Genomic DNA, 18431 nt, shown 5'->3' with positions numbered 1-18431 from the left:
ATCCCATCACTAATTTTATTATGTGATATGAATCTAAAGGATGTTTTCAGGCATTCACAATTTTTTTTACCAAAACAAAAACAAAACAAAAGATTCAAAATTTACCAAAACAAAAGATTCAAAATTGATCTATAATATTTGTGCTGAATACTTCTGACAGGATAATTTTTCTCTATGATTCTAGAAAAAAGAAATCCTTCTAAAAATACTTTCCTTCTTTCATAATTGCTTGTCATATAGCAGCATAGGAAGATCAAGTTAATCCTATTATGTATTAATACTAAAACTCATGTTCCTATACAGCATATTTATTCATAACTATTTTAAAACATTTTACATCATTATACATAACTTTATAAAGATTTTAAAAATTGTATTGAATGCTTACTATGTGTTACACTCTAGATTAAGGCCCATAAATTGGTTGTAGAGAAGAAACTGAAGAGATAGAAATTATGCAAGATATATTTTACTCTCAATGAGTTTATAATGTTGTGATGTGTGCAAAAATTAACATAAATAATACATGCAGTGAGTGGAGAAAGGGGAGAAAAGGAAGTAGAAGATGCAGCTTGAATACAAAGTTAAGCAGTCTTTACTATTTAAGATCAAATATTATTATGTGCCTGTCTGGGGGCATCCTCAACTCTAAGCAAGGTTGCTTTTTGTCAGAGGAATGACATAAAGGGAGTGCTTTAAAGTGCAAAACCAGTTAAATTAGATGAGCCAGAGGTCTCTGGGGACTTGTCTAAAGATCCAAGAGCAGGCCAGTTGGAGGGAGGGATGTCTGCAACTAATTCTCTCCCTCTCTCTCTCTCTCAAATAAAGTACATGTAAACAAGCCACCATTAAAAACTATCCATCTCTTCTAATGAGTACATTTTGACAACCTTTTTCCATTTCTGCCTGACTTTTCTTTAACAAAACACTATTTAGCTTCACTCTCTTCCCCAAAACGAACATAAACTTTGTTTTTCCTTCAGTGTTTGTATTCAAGCAATTAACAGTGGTATTCACAAGAATTGCTTCTACTTCTTTAAATTTTGCTGTTTTGGTGAAATTATGTACTAAACAAAATTTTTACAAAGAGTCATATAGATATGTCATAAAATTATACAGCAAATGATTGCAATGCCTAAACAAATGTGTACCTACATTTGAATTTAGCTGAGATACGCAAACAACTGCTGTTTATAACATTTTTAAAGCTATATGCATTGGAATATTTTAGTTCTTCTGGTTACTATTGCTCATTTCTGAAAGTCCCTTAAAATAAGAAATGATATCAGTTAAGGCTTAAGCAATGTTATTTTTTAAGGCAGAAATCAAATGTCAAAATAAATCCAAATGGATAAATTCTATCTTAATAGTGAACATATGTTTCTTGTTCCCTGCTTGCTAAACCCAGATGTTAATTACTACATTTGTCACTACACTGCTCTTATTTGGAGCTAGCTAAGATTACATTGCAGGCAGGATAAATGTCATATGTGTAACATCAGTAAAACCAAGATTATTTCTCACAGTCTGGTAAAATGCTGATGAGATTTTAGAAGATTCTGTAGAAGTTCACTATTCTTCATAAGGTCTTTCTTCTATGTAACTAGAATGTGAATATGGTGGGTTAAACTACAAGAAAGACTGGACATTCTGACAAACTGCTTTGTAAAAGAAAACAAAACAAATACAATTTCTGTTTAACTTTGATTTAAACCTTTTATGGGAATTCATTTTTTTTAATTCACATTTTTACAGTACGCCATGGTTTTTGAGAGAGAGATTTAGCTTATTGTTTTAACTCACTAAAACTTGCAGCTAATTCTAGATCCTGGCTGGGCAGTTAATAAATGAGAACCTATAATGTGCTGTCTTTAAAGAGGGAAAAAAATGAATCTCGGTGTTATATTACCTTTTTTTCTGGTGTTTGCAAGTACTTTAGCTCTCTAGAGTCTTTGACAACAAGAACATGTTCATATTATATAGAAAAAACACTTAGGTTTTGAATTGATTGACTCAGAGATCAATAATTTTAAATTGTAAATTGCAATGTAATTGGTAAACAAAATATGAGTAAGAACTCTGAACTTGACAAAATACAAACTGATTCAGATTTTAATTTAAAATCATTCTATTGGCTATCAGACTTGTCCTTTATTGTCTACATTTTTCATTTAAAAGCACATTAGGCATTTAAAAACCCATATTAGTTAAATAAACATCTATTCTAGCAAAGAAAGATTCTATATAGCCTCATAGGTCATTTCATATTACCCAATGCACTTACCTGAGCCCTTGGTATCAAAGACTTTGATTCCCCAAGGCAAATGCCTATCATTCATTCATTCATTCATTCATCAAATGTATAATATTCTACATAGAAAGAATATTCCAAGTATTTAACAATTATTGGGGTACAAATGCTGACTAAACAGGATGATTCGCAGCCACTAACCCACCTGTCTGGCCACAGTTTGAATTGACTAGATATTTACTATGAAGGTGGGGGGGGGCAAGGGAAAATGAATAGTGGGGAGTAGGTCAAGTAGGAAGTTTGGATCTAAACACACCAAGTTGGGTTGCCTATACTACTTCTAGAGATATCAAGTGAAATATAGACATGTGGATACACATGTCTTCAACTGGAGTGGGGAGGGGAGTTTGACTAGAAGGATACATATGGCAGTTGTCAGCAAGTGTTTGATTATCAAAGCCATAAGACTGTAAGAGATTCCTTAGGGTGGGAATCTAAATATAAAAGAGAATCAGTCAGAGAACTAGACCATACATCACACCAATTTTAAAGCTTAAGGAGATAAAGGAGTATCAACAAAAATTTCTGACAAGAAGCAACTGGTTGGATGGCCAAAGAGTGTGGTGCCTGGAGTTCAAGAGAAAAAAAAAAAGTATTTCAAAGGAGAAGAAATAATGAGCTGTTTCAAATGCAAATGCAATGACTAAAAATTGAAAATGGATCACTGAATTTAGCAAAATGGATATCATTAGTGAGTTTAACAGGAACAGTTTGCTGGAACTTTTCGGAACAAAATCCTAATTGGAATGCATTCAAAAGAGAATGTAAAGAAAGAGATTTGAGATAGAAAATAAAAAAACAATTCATGCAGGATCTTTGCTCTAAGAATAATTGGGGAAAATAGTGTGCAGGGAAATGCAGGTCAAGGATTTTATTTATTGAAATAAATTCTGGCATTTTTGTGTGCTGATTTTAAAAAACAGATTCATTTTGAAAGCAAAAATTGACAATTCAAAAGACAAATGAGAACTTGGCTAGGGAGAAGAGCAATGACTTTGAGTAGGAGAAGGATACCAGATCTCATGCCCAAATCAGTCTCAAATTAAAGCAGAGATAGCCCATTCATATAACAGAATAAAGAACACAGGCAAATTAGATGATAGATATGTTTGTTGGGAGCTATGGAAAATTTTTTTCTGTTTCTATTTTTTCAATCAAGAAATTTGGCCATGAGCAGAGTGAAGGAGGGAAGAGTTCAGGGAAGTGAAGATAAGGAATGAAGCAGTCCTATGTGACTAGAAGAGTAAATGAGTTAATGATATTTGTAGAATTGCCAGTAAATCCTGAAGACCCTCTCAAAGGTAGTGACCATGTTGTTACAGTGAGACCAGTGAGCATGGCCGGATGTGTTTCTCCAGCAATATTTAGTAGCTTTGTTACGGTATCAGAGTTGGAAGGAAATAACCAGAGTTGGGTTCTTTTTGCCACATGAATAATAAAATAAAGTAAGAAAGAGCCAAAAGAATTGAAAAGAGTTACAATAAATATGATCTGCAGAATCCAAATTGGCCAAGGAAGGACATGAAAACATGAAATGAATTAGGGCCAGTGAAATGGTCATGGAGTCAGGATATTTTTCTGAATTATATAATTAGAGGAAGACAGATGAAAAGGAGGAAGGTGGGGTTAGTAGACTGAGAAGCTAGAAATCAAGACAAGGCTGTAGTCACTAGTCAAGGCAAATATGGAAGGAAAATTTGTACAAACATTACAACAAGGCTATTATTGAAGCAAGTGACTATGTACCAGGTTTAAAAATATTCAAGAAGTGAAGTCTATGCAAATTCGTATAATCAGTGTGGAATCAGTACGAAGAGTCCTCAAAAGACTAGGAATTGAACCACCATATGACCCAGCTATCCCACTCGTTAGCATTTATCCAAAAGAACTAAAATCAGTATACAATATTAGTATGTACATACCAGTATTAATAGCAGAGAAATTCAAATAGCCAAGATATGGAACCAGCCTAGCTGTCCATGTCCATCAAGAGATGAATGGATAGAGTGTGTATACATGCACAGTGAGTTCTAGTCAGCTATAAAGAAGAATGAAATTAAGTCATTTGTGGATAAATGGATGCAAGTGAAAAATACCATGCTAAGTGAAATAAGCCAGACCCAAACATCAAGGGCCAAATGTATTTCCTCATATGCAGAAGTTATAAAAAATAAAATACAAATAAGAAAATGTGATCTCATGAAAATAGAAAGATTGGTAGACGAGAAGTAGAGGAACAAGCGGGGGGGAACGGGGAATATCTAAGTGTCAATCAAATTATATGAATGTTTGAATATATCACAATTAATCCCAGTTTTGTGTGTGACTATAATACACCAATGAAAAAAATAAATACATGTAAATTAAAAGAAAGAAGACCAGAAAAAAGGAGAATGGGGAAGGAACAGGGGGAAAGGCAGGGAGGGAAAGGAGATACTGCATTAAATTATGTTACGTGCACATATGAATACATCACAATGAACCCTACTAACATTTATTAGAGTGCACTAATAAAAACATGAAAAAGAAAGATTAAAAATATAAAAGGAAATGAAGTTCAGTGACCCAGAGATCCATCCACAGGCAAGTTCAACAACCCAGGATAGAGGACAGTACAATCAGCCATTTTTTATAAAGGAAAAAAGAGCAGAAGTTAGAAGAGCAAGGTAATAAGAGAAGGTCCAGGTCCATCCATGACCAGGATTCCAAAGGGAATAATGGGAAGGAACACAGTTTCCATTTCAAAGACGTGAAGGAAAAGCAGAAGAGAATGCTTAGGGAATTCAGTTGTTTGAGCACCTAAGTGATCTTGCTGATGGCATTCTCCAGGACTGATGTATTTCCCTCTTCCAAACACCTGTGATTGTGCTGCATTTCTGCTTAAAATCCACTGATCGGTGGAAATTTCAGATAAACAACAAATCTTTTATAGTGAAAGTATGTCCCAAATATTACCTGGGTATCCTGTGTTTTTATTTGTTATATCTGGAAACTCTACAAATGGGGAACCCTGATGTGTATGGCTATATATCACTGTAAATATAAAAAAAATGGCACCTCTAGAATTGTGCAGTATTCAACTTATACAACTAAATGTAGCCACACTGCTTGAAGAGCAATACAACCCCAGCTGCAAATGCCAGTGCATGTTTTCAGTCACAGCAGCTCTTTGCTAACGTTTCTATAAAACGCCAAACTACCTAATCATGTAATGTGCTCAAAAGTTGTGGTATGCCTGTATGCAAGTAAAAATCTAAGAAAAGTTAGTTATTGATTAGTTTGAGATAGTGCATTGTTATTTTTTTATCATCTTCATCTGACACTGGATCATATTTATTCTCAAGAAAATAAAAAGATCTGTTTCAATAAAGGATTAGTATTTAGTATATCACCTACACCTAGAATTATAAATGAGGACTTCATGGATGTAATGACAGTGTAATCCCAAGGGAACAATTAGCTAGTGGTGACATTTCAGACACTAATTGTAAAGATATCTTGCCTAGTATTGAAGTCTAATAACTAGTGGATGGTAAGGTCAAATTTTCACCAAAAATGAATAATTGACTATTTGTCAAAAGACTAAAGGAGGTCAAATTTTCTCCAACAAATTCTGCACACTCTGAGGTTTGATTTTAAACTTTCAAAAAAAAAAATACTTGATGTGGTTGGCTCCCTGAATACAGATTGATTTCTTAAGAATAGGTTCCTATTAAACTACCATACAAGAGATCAATGCATAGAGCTACCAGTGGATAACTGTCTAATTTATGAAGAATACTTTCATTAGAAACCAACATATTCTATATTTGAAGTCAGATATTTGTTTAAATGTGACAGCATTTGTTGAATAGAAATACTGTACTATGCATAAGTGAATTACTCACCAACTCTGCTCTTGTATCTCACTGGCTGATAAGAGGAGAGCGCATAAGAAACTTTGAGCAAATTGGTGGATAGGGTGGAAAGAAAGGAGAAAGGAGCATCCAGGAAGACAAGGAGGTTAGATCATGGCACATCTGATGAAATAAGTATAATTCCACATAATTAATCATAAAATACCAGAGGGGAAGTAGTGGGAGACAAAGATAGGGAAATGAACAAGAGCCCAATCAAGAAGAATCTTACAAGCTTTCTTAGGCTGTTGATCTTTCCTTAAGAGTAATGCAGATTTTAAGAAGTTTAATTATTCTGAAAGATTAGCTTGCCGATTGTGTGGAGAAGGGATTGGAACAAAGGGCAGCAAGATAACAGATAGGACTTTCTGCTGTTGCCTAGGTGAGAACTGACCCTGGAACTAGGAGTATGACAGTAAACCTGGAAGGAAGAAATGTAGGTGGAATGCTTAGGAGGTGTGATCTATGGGATTCAGCAATTAATTTTAAGTGTGAGGTAAAAAAAAAAGAATCAAAGAAACTACACTCTATTGTTAACCAGAGCACAGGAGAAGCAGAAAATTGAAGTGAAGGGAAAGAAAACGCATTTAGTGGTATACTTACTGAGTTTCAGTTATTAGAGCAAACAAAAAATCCAACAAAGAAGTATTTTGATTTGAGCTGAGGTTTAGGGAATGAATCTTAGATTAGTGCCTCATTATGGATACCACCAGAAATAATAACATTACCCAGAAAGAATACATTGGAGTAATGACAGATAGACCTACATGTGAAGAACATTAACTCTTACAAGCAAAAGGAAAAAGAACCTGAAATAAGAGATGGCAGGACAAATGGAAGAGAAACTGAGATATAATAAAAAGCAAATGAAAAAGAGCCCATCACCAAAAATCAAATACCTAGATAAAGGCCAAGGAAATCCCTACAGGATTTGGAAAGAAAAGACATTTTTAAAAAAGGAAAAACATGGTTAGAGATAGAAATAAGAGGATCTTCCAGGGACAATAAGTAGGAACATGCAAGTGGTGGATCATAAAGTGAGTAGAAAAAGAAGTGGAACTGGTGTGAGTACAGGCAACTCTTCCCTTACACTAGTTTATGTCAGGGAAGAGAAATATGTCACAGGATATTAATGACAAAGTGTCATTGATGTGTGAATAGGCTTTGCAGGTTTGACTCATCTGTCCATTAGTTATTAACAGGGAGAGAGTTGACCACTTTTTGCAATAAGAAAAAGGATGAAGATGCTTTGTTATCTATAGAATGTTCTACAAGGTTCCCATGAGGTGAAGAGAATAGAATCTAGGACATAAATAAGAATCTGCATTAAATGATTTTCTAGTGCTGCCATAACAAAATACCATAAACTGGGTGGCTTGAAAACAAGACTCTCACTCCCCTTATACTCCCGGCAGCTGGAAGTCCGAAATCAAGGCGTCTGCAGGGTTGGTTCCTTCTGATGGCTGTGAGAGAAGAATCAGTTCCAGATCCGTCTTCCTGGCTTGCACATAGCCATCTTCTCCCTGTGTCTCTTCACATTTTCTTCCCTCTATGTGTGTCTGTGTCCAATAACCTTTTTTTATAAGGACACCAATCATGATCATGTTGGATTAGCAGCTCACCCTACTTGTGAATGAGCTCATCATAACTGACCTAGCTACACTGGCAATGACCCTATTTCCAAAACAGATCATATTATGAGGTCCTGGGGGCTAGCACTTCCATATGTGGATTTGGTGCAGAGATTCAACTCAACCTGTAACAGATGGAAAGCAAGACATTTGTTCCACTGATACTAGAAGAAAAGAGAAAGCATCACTGTGTGAGTCTGCAGATTTTATGGCAGGAAATTTAGAAATTTCCATCTGCATTTTGTATTCTCTGAAGTGGAGACAAAGTCATTGGCAGAGGAGACAGAGTTGGAAGTTAAAATATCCTAGGGGAGATTTGAAAGAGCCGTTGCACAGAATGAGAGAGATGGCTGACCAGGCAGCCTGTGAGGCAGCTTTGACAGTTACTGCATCAGACTATAAGTAGAGGAAATAATCAATTATTCAGTGTGCCCTTTATGTAATAATGTAAAAATCTCCTGGGGGAGGCTACTTTGGTTATATAATGGCTTACAACAAAATGTGTGACAATTCAGTAAAGGAAAGCTCTTCTCAGATTCACCAATCAGCCATTCATTTGGAACTTGAGTTTAATGCCAGTTTGTGATTATCCCTATTTTTATAGATGAAATTATATATAACTGGAATTTCCATTAAAGTATTTGATGTAATATGTTTCCTCCCCTAAGCTGTTCTCTAAAGAGAGAGATCATCCACCTTATACATCTCTCTGGTTCTAAATACCCCAAACCTTCCTCCATGCCAGAGATTGCAGCAGGCACCCAGTAACAGATGGAAACTTCAGTAGTGGTTACTGGATGAGTGAGTATCTGTGTCCTGCAAGGAGTAATTTTTCTCAGAAATCCTGTCCAAAGATGTACCTTGTTTCAAAGAGGGAGGTGTAAGATTCAAGTATAATTTAAAATTCCAGATTGTAAACATTTATGGTGCACTCTTGAAGAAATGTAAACCTCATAAAAGATGGTTTGACTTAGGGTAAAATAACTTTGAATTAGTATTTTGAATGAGAATTGAATTAGTAAATTTATAAGTTCTCTGCTTTTGAAATATATAACAGGCATCTCTAAAAAGATCACATATAAGTGGCAATGTCTTCATACAACTGTGTTCAGCAGTGGTAAATACATGTAAGAAATGAAGAGATATCATATTTTATCTTGTTTTTCAGAGTGATTGTGTATGCAGTTTTTTCCTCTCTGAACCTGTGCACCATGCAGTTGAGGAACCTTCACTTTTGGACCTAGGCAAGTAGATATATCATTATTAATCTATGCAGTGGTTGAATCTCAATACAATTGTACAAAAATATCCAACTATAATATTTTCAATTTTCAAATTAAAATATCCTTTTAAGACAAAAGCTTTAATCATTTTTTTCTAATCATTTCTAAAGCATTTAACCTTCAAGTTGATTAAACTTTAATGTATTTGTACAGCTGTAGTAGCTATATGTCACACTACTAATACATTTCAATTAATCAAGCACTGGATTAAAATTATCAGAGATACAATTCCTGATTTCCCATGCCGGTAAGCCTTACAGTTTATTCCACCTCTTAGAACAGAACAACAACAACAACAACAACAAATATATATATATGGCAAAAATAGTGATCATGAGTTAATCTAGCAGGTTCACTCTTAGCGTTTAATAATATTCAAATTTCTTTGCAGAAATTTGGGGTGCCAATAACCCAGTAAAATCACTCACCCCATTCTCTTCCACATGTGTACTATACTAATTCTAAGTAACATTTCTATAATTTCTCTTAGATTAACAAAGACTCTTTTTTGAAGGCTTTATCAATTTAAATGTTTGTAATATAATTCCATTACAAAGAGCAGCCACCCAATAATATACCAATTCTTAATCTCAGGATTTCCAAACCCATCCTTTGCTTTTCACTGACCTTTCAACTCTACCTTCTTGTTATCTACATCTACCTTCTTATTCTCTGTGTTTAAGATTAGGCCCATCTGCTCATCACCCCTGCTATGTCTGACGTCCTACTTAGTAGTAACATAGTAGACTAGATCAGGTTGTGTAGCATAATTGTTTATTAAGTTGTATAACTGTTTGCATCTGCCTTGCTTCTCCTCGTCAGCTGAAAGTAACTTTAAATCAAGGACTGACTTCTGCACTGTATGCTGCTCTATATTTTACAAATTCTAAATCAATGCAGGAGGACTGGACCTCTTTCCGTCCACACTTCGCTCATTATGTGGCATCACTCTCCAAGATGCTTTGCTTGTATAGATAAACTATGAACAATATTTAGTAAATAAGGCAATTTCTTATATTTTATAGCACTTTCCCAAGGAATAATTATGCCCATAGTATAAAATATTTCTATTTTGTCATAATTCACAAATAACTATCTTTTAAAAATACTGAGTGGAGAGATTTTCTGTTTACAATATGAACTTAAAGTATCCAAATTTTGAAAACAAAAACAAGCATGAGGTGGTAGAATTCTAGAGATTTTAGACAAAAATAGAACTAGGTTAGTCTATTCCACCATTAAACTTCCTCGGGAAAATATTTTCTCTGTTTCAAGAAATTTAACTTCTGATCATTGTCAAAATTTTAGTTTTGCTTATAGCATTATTTCTTTGAAAGATATTTGGAAATACATATGCAGACAAAAAATTAGGATTATCTTTACAAGAACTAAAGTGGTTGGCTGAGAATTTTTTTCTACATTTTCAAATTTCTCACATCTTCAGTACTCAAGATTTGTTTCAGCACTGATGAATGACAAAATATTTGATTCTAGATATTTTTAGATTATAGGCTACTTATTGAACATTACCTATTATCTTAAATGATAGAACCACAGCTTCCAAGCAGAATATGCAAATTGCCACAACAAACAAGGATTAGCAGGAAGTTGTTGATTTGTTCTCTTCAAATTATTTCCTCTTTCATATCTCTGAATGCTTAATCTTTTATCATAGAATAAAAGTTGATTCTAAGAAAGAAGCACATTTATTTTAAGCACTATTCTTATTCTTGCTCATGAGCTGAAAATTTAAGTTTGTGTTGTTAAGTAATTAAAGGGAAAAATTATCCAAGTATATTAAGATACTGTTTTATATAAAACAACCTTAAGTAAAATTCCCAGAATTTACCATTTGATCATCTCTACCAGTTAATTAGGAGGTGGATTCTGCATACCTGTGCATGTAGGCACATGACCTTTAAAGATTATCATAGCAATTCTGAGTCACCTGAGTCTGGAAGACACTAATCATCCTTTGCCTTTGCTCATTAACTAAACTTGGTAGACCAACAGAATTTATTTTTTCCAGTGACAATCCAATCATCCCTGTCCTCTACTAAAATCTTCCCCTTGGCAAGACCAACTTCATGCATTTGAGACCAGCACAGTCACAAAGGGTAGGGGATAAAGAAAGTCCTACACTTGGTTTAAAACTTTGGAGCCAGTTGAAATTCTTAGTAAGTTCTGAAAAGGTCTCTACAGTTTATTTTGCTCTAGACCTCACAAATATATGGCTAATAAATATTTAATAAATAAGTTTTATTAAAAGGACAAGAGACAGAAAATTAAAATTCAAATGATGCTGTTCCTTCCTACACTCACTACTTCATGTGAAAAAGTCCTGGCACAAGATAGTCAAGGCCTCCCAACCACAAGAGTTCTGTTAAAGTATCACCTGGGGACAAAAAGAAAAAGATCTCCCACAGATTATTACATTAGATGTTATAGATGTTAGATTCCACCAAAGTACTAACCAGAAAGTAGCTAAATTTTATCTTAAGCAATATTTTTTAACTCCCTAATGACATGACCCTGTATATTATTCAGAAATGGAAAAGCCTCTGTGTCATTTAGTTTCGCATTACAGTAATAAAATACCTGATATAATCAACTTAAAAAGAGGACAGGGGTATTTTGGGTCACAATTTTTGAGGCTTTAATCCATGATCGATTGATTATGTTTCCTTTGGTCCTGTGGTGAGAAACTCGTATCATGGTGGGATCATGTACATAAACAAAACTGCTCACATCATGGAGACTGAGAAGCAGAGAAGGAAGAAAAAGGGGTGGGGCTGAGGTTCCAGTAGCCCCTCAGGGCTCACTCCCAATGACTTAACTTCCTCCAGTAAGTCTCCTCTCCTACAGGTTCTACCACCTCCCAACAGCACCATGGGTTGAGGACCAAGCCTTCACCACATGGGCTTTTGATGAATACATACCCAAAACATAACAGCTTCCAGGCCAAATAATACTTCACACACATGGAAATAAAATAATCTATTGGCCACCACTGAACAGCTCTGACACACAAAAGACAGATTTAATCAAAGTACAGACATAATAACATAGGCAATGGAGTAGAACATGTCGATGACATTTGTCAGGGTTAAGAGGAGTTAATGAGTTAATGAGCATGTTTAGAGAACATTGATGGTTAAAATGATTGCAAACACAAGCTTTCAATCATTACCCCACATTACTACTTCCACTTTGAGGGGTTAATTTAAAAAGGAACTTAGAGATATTCAGTACATGGTCTCACTGGCTAATCGGCTAGTTACTTGCTCTGGACAAAGCCAGATTGATTACAAAATTTGATTTTTCACTTTAAATTTAATGATATGCGGTTTGCTAGGGGGAATAAGCTCTGGTGCCTATGATACAGCAGGGTGAACATAATTAACAATAATATATCTCAAAATATTGAGAAGAGAGAATTTTGAATGTACTCACCATAAAGAAATGATAAAAGTCTAAGGTGCTGGGTATACTAATGGATAACTGAATTGATCACTATCCACATAATGTATACATGAATCAAAACACCACACTGTACTTCATAAATATGCACAAATATTATGTGTCAACAAAAAATAACAAAAATGTTAGTGATATGGGAGGACAAGAAGGGAAAGAAATACTTGTAGTAAGTTGTTTTAGAAATATTAAACTAGAAGTTTTAAAACCATATCCATTTTTGCTATATTATAGCATATATCCTTGTGTTTTTAATTAGGAAAATATTTTAAACTTACTTTTGACTTATCGAGGAAAGATGGAAAGAAGACAAATTAAAGGGCTTTCTTTAATTACTTCATCACTAGCAGCTGGCTGTTGAAGGATATCACCAAAACCCAAGAAATCATGCAATAAATTTATGCATATGTAATGTTAGTGTTAGGGAAATGCTAAGAAAATTCACAACACTAAATAACTGGGTGGTAAATGCAAATATAGCAAGAAAGATGATGCTCACTGAGTTGATCTTTGATTCTGTTAAGTAACAAATACCGTCAAAAGAACTAAAAGTCTAAGGCTATTAAACAAAGGTAAATACCAAAAACAATATTGCAACTTTCCTAAATATCACAAATATCTAAAAGTTAAAAAAAATTAGTGAAAGACTTTCTTTAAAGACAGAAAAACAAAAGTATAAAATAATAAGATCCAAGAGAAAACATATTACTAAGTATAAATAGGCTTAAATTATCTATTAAAGATTATTTTCAAACTAGAGGAAAAATGCAAATAACAACTCTATAGATAATGTGAAAATATGTCTAAAATGAAGTGATTTTTTAAAAGTTTGAAAATTATAATATAGCTACAGGTATTTTAGGTAAATATAATAAAAAATCAGTGATTACAATTTTTTTTAATTTTTTAATTGTAGTCAGACACAATACCTTTATTTTATTTATTTTTTTATGGTGCTGAGAATCAAACCCAGGGCCTCCTACGTGCTAGGGGAGCACTCTGCCACTGAGCCACAACCCAGTCCTAGTGGTTACAATCTTAATAAAGAAGGTAGTGTTTAGACCAAAAAACATTCATGTAAACAAAGAACAGAACTTAAATTATAGTGAGTATAATTCTCAAATATATGAGCGGTTCTGACTGTATATCAAATAATATGGCAGCAACATACATAAAGCAGAAATTATGAAACACACAAGGAGAAACACAAAATCACATTAGCAGTAGGATAGTCTTCCAATTTATGAAAGACCAAATTAAAAAAATAAAGTAGATCCACAGAAAATCTGAATAATAGAGTTAATAAAGCAAAATTGATGAATTTATGTCAAATTCTTTATCTTGAAAATAGAGAATATATATCCTCTTCAAGTGCCTGTGAGCCTTCATGAAAATAAAGTCTATATTAGGCCACAAAAGAATTTCAGAAAATTTCTCAAAGTAAAAATATTACATATAATATCATCAAAACATGATACAACAAAGTGAAAACTTTATACATTTCAGAATCTTAGAAAACACTTAAGTTTGAGAGTTAAAAAAATGTCTCTTGAACAACTTTTGGGACAAAAGAATTACAAACCAAATTTGCAAAATTTCTAAGAAATAACCAACAATGAAATACTGCATTTCAGACACTATGAGAGAAACATAAAACAATACTCAGAGGAAAATTGGAATAATTGGAAGAGCCACAAAACAAAAGAAAAAAGGGGGCAGGAGGGCTAAATGAAGCGGATAATAATGCCACAGACCACAGAAAACAGCAGAAGTAATACGTAATTCAGAAATAAAAATAAACAATAAAATAAATTACTATGTGACCTTTTTAAAAGAATGGGGGAGAGGGGGTAAAGACAAATAACCAAAATACAAAGGTGCATGAACCAGCCAAAGAAAGAGATGAAATTAAAGAATAATAAGAGATGACCTGTTCACCTCCACAAAAATAAATCTTTAAGCCTGCCTGAAATTGATTATTTTCTCAGAAAATACAATTAGCTCATCCCAGAGAAGATGATTCTAAGAGATTGTTTGATCAAATAAATATAAAAAGTTTCCCTACCCCAAATTTTATAGCTTTTTAAAAAGTAGCATGATGAGTGATTTTTTTCTGAAGGATTCTAACAAACCTCTGAGAATCAGACAATTACACTGGCATTTAAACAATTCAAGAGCAGAAAAAATAGGTGGATCTTCCAACATTATTTTTTGAAGCATATAAAGCATTCATTCGAGGAGCTTCAAGAATTACAAGGGTTGCAAATAAGAAAGCACAGCCCAGTCTCACTTATGAATATCAATGAAAAATTCTAAATAAAATATGTCAAATAATCCATAAGCATACTAAAGAAATATAATTTATCATGACCAGAAATGTAAGAGCAGTTCAATATTATTATTATACATAAGGAGACTTAAGTAGAAAAATCATTTAGTCACCTCTATGACCCTAAAAATATACTTGAGAAAATTTGATGACTTTCTTGATGAAATACTAAATAAAAATAAATGAATAATGCCTTTACATGAGAACATATATAATTTTGGCTTTCTAAAGCCCATATCATACATGAGAGATACTGAAAACCATTTCTGTTGAAGTCTAGAATAAGATACCAGGCCCAAGATCATCACAGTTACCTTACATTGTGCTAAGAATACTTGACAACATATGCTCACTCCTTCACCTCCTTCAGGGCTTTGCACAAAATTTACCTTTTCTTATACTCCCCTAATCAACTCATATAAATTACAATCTGCCCCTTATTTTGGTAGCCCCCAATGCTTTCATCCAATCCTTGGGGAATATTATTCCTTGTCATTTACTATATTCAGCATATTATAAATTTCACTTATTTATGATGCTTGTTCCTTTTTGCATTTCTCCCCTGTTATTGTAGAAGGTCAAGATTCTAAGAGATTGGTTCTATGCCTTTGGTTCCAAAAGCATAGAACAGTTGACTTGTTTTACTAGTTCAATAAATATTTGAAAGATGGCAAATAAAATAGAAAAAGAATTTAGAAACACAAACTTTGGCAAGAGGACCAAAGTAACATTATTTGCATGTAATGTGATAACATACTTTGGAAAGTAAGATTTAACTAAAAATCTATCACAAATAATAGAATTCAGTGAAAGAGTCAGATCCAAAATTGATGTATCAACATCTGTTGATACATGTATGTGTGTGTTTGTGTGTGTGTGTGTGTAACAGGTTAGTCTATTTAAAAGAATAAATAAATAGATCTTATTTACAATAATAACAGAAAAAAGGCCTAGGAATAATTTAAGAGGAAATGTGTAAGCTCCAATAAAGAAAGCATTTTAACACAATTGAGGCATTTGAAAGATGTTGTGAACAAATGGAAAGACAAATCATGCTGTTGGGTAAGAAGATTCAACAACTTAGATGTCAGATATTTCCAATTAATTTTGAAATATAATGTAATTCTTTTAACTAGATAACCTAATTCTACAGTTCATAAATAAAACAAAGAAAAATGAGGAAAACTTCATAAGAGCAGAACATTTGGAGAAGACAAGCCCTACCAGATATAAAAACATAATATCACTGTAGTTTAAACATTGTGGTACTGGCACATAAATAAATTAATGAATAGGTGAAGCATATTAGAATGCTCATAAATAGAGGCAAATACATAGAGAATTTAGCATATCCTAATATTACTAATTTTTTCCAAAACACTAAGGAAAAAATTAGTAATATTAGGATAATATACTTCACACTATATGCCAGTATAAGTAGCTAATAGAGGAAAGATTTTAAATGTAAATTATAAGCAATGAAATTTTAAATGTAAATAATATATGTGATAAGGAAAACAGAAAAATCCATTATCATCTGAAATGTATAGCTATGACTGCAAATCTAGAAGTAGACCATTTTGCCTGACAAAACGGTTAAAAATATTTTCAATTCACAAAGTCCAGGATTATCTAACACATAACCGTCTCTTACAAAAAGGTAAGGAAGAGACCAACAACCAAGTAGAATATTGAATAAAGAACATGGAAAGATAATCCACAAACAAAGAAATATGAGTGGCTGTTAACCAAATGAAAAGATACTCAATCTCACTCATAAAAGAAATGCAAATTAAATTATAATGATACCACTTTTTCTCATCAGATTGGCAAAATCCCAAAAATTTAATTAACGGACTTGGTGATAAATCAGCAGGCCGCCTGATACACTGCTGGTGGAAATGCAAATTGGTACAAGCCCCATGGAAGGCAATTTGGCAACATTTATCAGAAGTACAAATGCTAATACCCTTTGACCGGCAAGTCTGCTGCTAAAATTTTATTCTACGATATTTGTGTACAGGTACAACATGACACGTACAAGAGGATACGTTGCGGTGTAATTGCAATAGCTACAAAACTCAATGGGGAACTGATTAAATATATTATGGCACTTCCACATAATTGAAACTATACATTTTTAAAAACCTGTATTGATAGGAAAATATCTCCAAGATCTCTGTGCAGAGTAGTAAATGTACTGTGCCTTTTATGGAAAAGCAGGAAAAAAATTATTTATTTGCAGATGCTTACATGGAACAACTCTTAATATGTGTCCCTCTGTGGAAAAATATATGGGAAAGTGAGGGATTTGGATGGATAACTGTTAGGAATGGAGGAGGACTTCTTACTATGTACATTTAAAATGTTTTTAATTTTTTAATCACATGTATATATTATCATCTTAATAAAGTTAAATTTTGAAATGTTATATTTAATGCTAGTGGATACACTATGAATAATACATTATGCAGCAATGCATTCGTTGTAGTGGTTCTATGCATATAAGCATCACAACACAATTATGCTTATGATTAATAATATTTTAATAGTTCTTGAGGTTATTATCGAGGATTAAATAAAGCATGGTAAGAATCCCCCAGACTAACTTGAAGCAGAAGGATCAAAATACTCTAGCAGCTTCTTGTCCTCATCAAGCTGTTCTCAAATTTTCCTTCTTAGGCTCTTAATTTAAACTAGTTCTCTTATGCTGTGGTCCTCTTTTTGCCCCTTTGCAACATAATTCTTATCAAATACTGCCTTTGGGTATCATTTAATCCTGAACCATTTATTGTCTGCATGATCTTGAATCAAGTTCCTTTGTTTCCTATGTGTAAGATGGAGATAAGACAAACTTTGTAGATTTGCTATGAGGACTTGGTGAGTGACATACTTAAAGCTCTTACCCTAGCACACAGTAAAAGCTAGAGAAAAAAGAATTCCCTCTGCTACTAGGACATTGACTTTTAAGACTTCCTGCTGGCCCAGTTTTCACTGGGTTCTAAACTCAGGCATGTTTTCATGGAAACTCTGGTTACTAATCTTGCATGAGTGGTCTAGGATAGAATATTATCTTCGACGTGTTCAACTAGCAATTATACCTTTACTATTTAGTGCCTCAGCCATAAATTTAGGTTTATTTCCTACTTTTGAATTAAAACTCCTCTGACTAAATATATTGAGATTTTACTTAATAATTCTTTCACGATTTAATTAAAATACAATATTTATTGTGCACTAAAATGTCATCCGCCCTTTTAGCACCTTCACACCAAAAATTCAACATTTTTATGAAAAGTAATTTCCTAAGAACTACACTCAGAATTAACTTACAGTGTCTCTTAGTCATTGGGATAAAGATATTTTAAGTGATGTTTTATTATATTAATGTAATAAACATCTCAGTTGTAAGAAATACTCTTTTCGTTGTCTACAATCGACATTATTAATAGTAAAATTAGTTAATATTATTACCTATATATGATAAGTAAACTACTGGAAAAA

The 18431-nt window shown here is 33.3% G+C and overlaps 1 protein-coding gene across 1 annotated transcript in view; it reads left to right on the top strand.

The window, feature by feature from the left end:
* Pik3c2g (phosphatidylinositol-4-phosphate 3-kinase catalytic subunit type 2 gamma) overlaps positions 1-18431 on the top strand; it is a 318773-nt gene that overhangs the window by 263734 nt on the left and 36608 nt on the right. The window contains exon 29 of the mRNA XM_078015186.1: positions 9007-9082. Coding sequence (XP_077871312.1) covers positions 9007-9082 — 76 coding nt within the window. The remainder of the gene's footprint in view (positions 1-9006; positions 9083-18431) is intronic.

The sequence above is a fragment of the Ictidomys tridecemlineatus genome, chromosome 6 (genome assembly GCF_052094955.1).
Source record: "Ictidomys tridecemlineatus isolate mIctTri1 chromosome 6, mIctTri1.hap1, whole genome shotgun sequence".
Lineage (NCBI taxonomy): Eukaryota > Metazoa > Chordata > Mammalia > Rodentia > Sciuridae > Ictidomys > Ictidomys tridecemlineatus.
The sequence above is the reverse complement of the archived record's forward strand: the minus strand, read 5'-3'. Positions and strand labels throughout refer to the sequence as shown.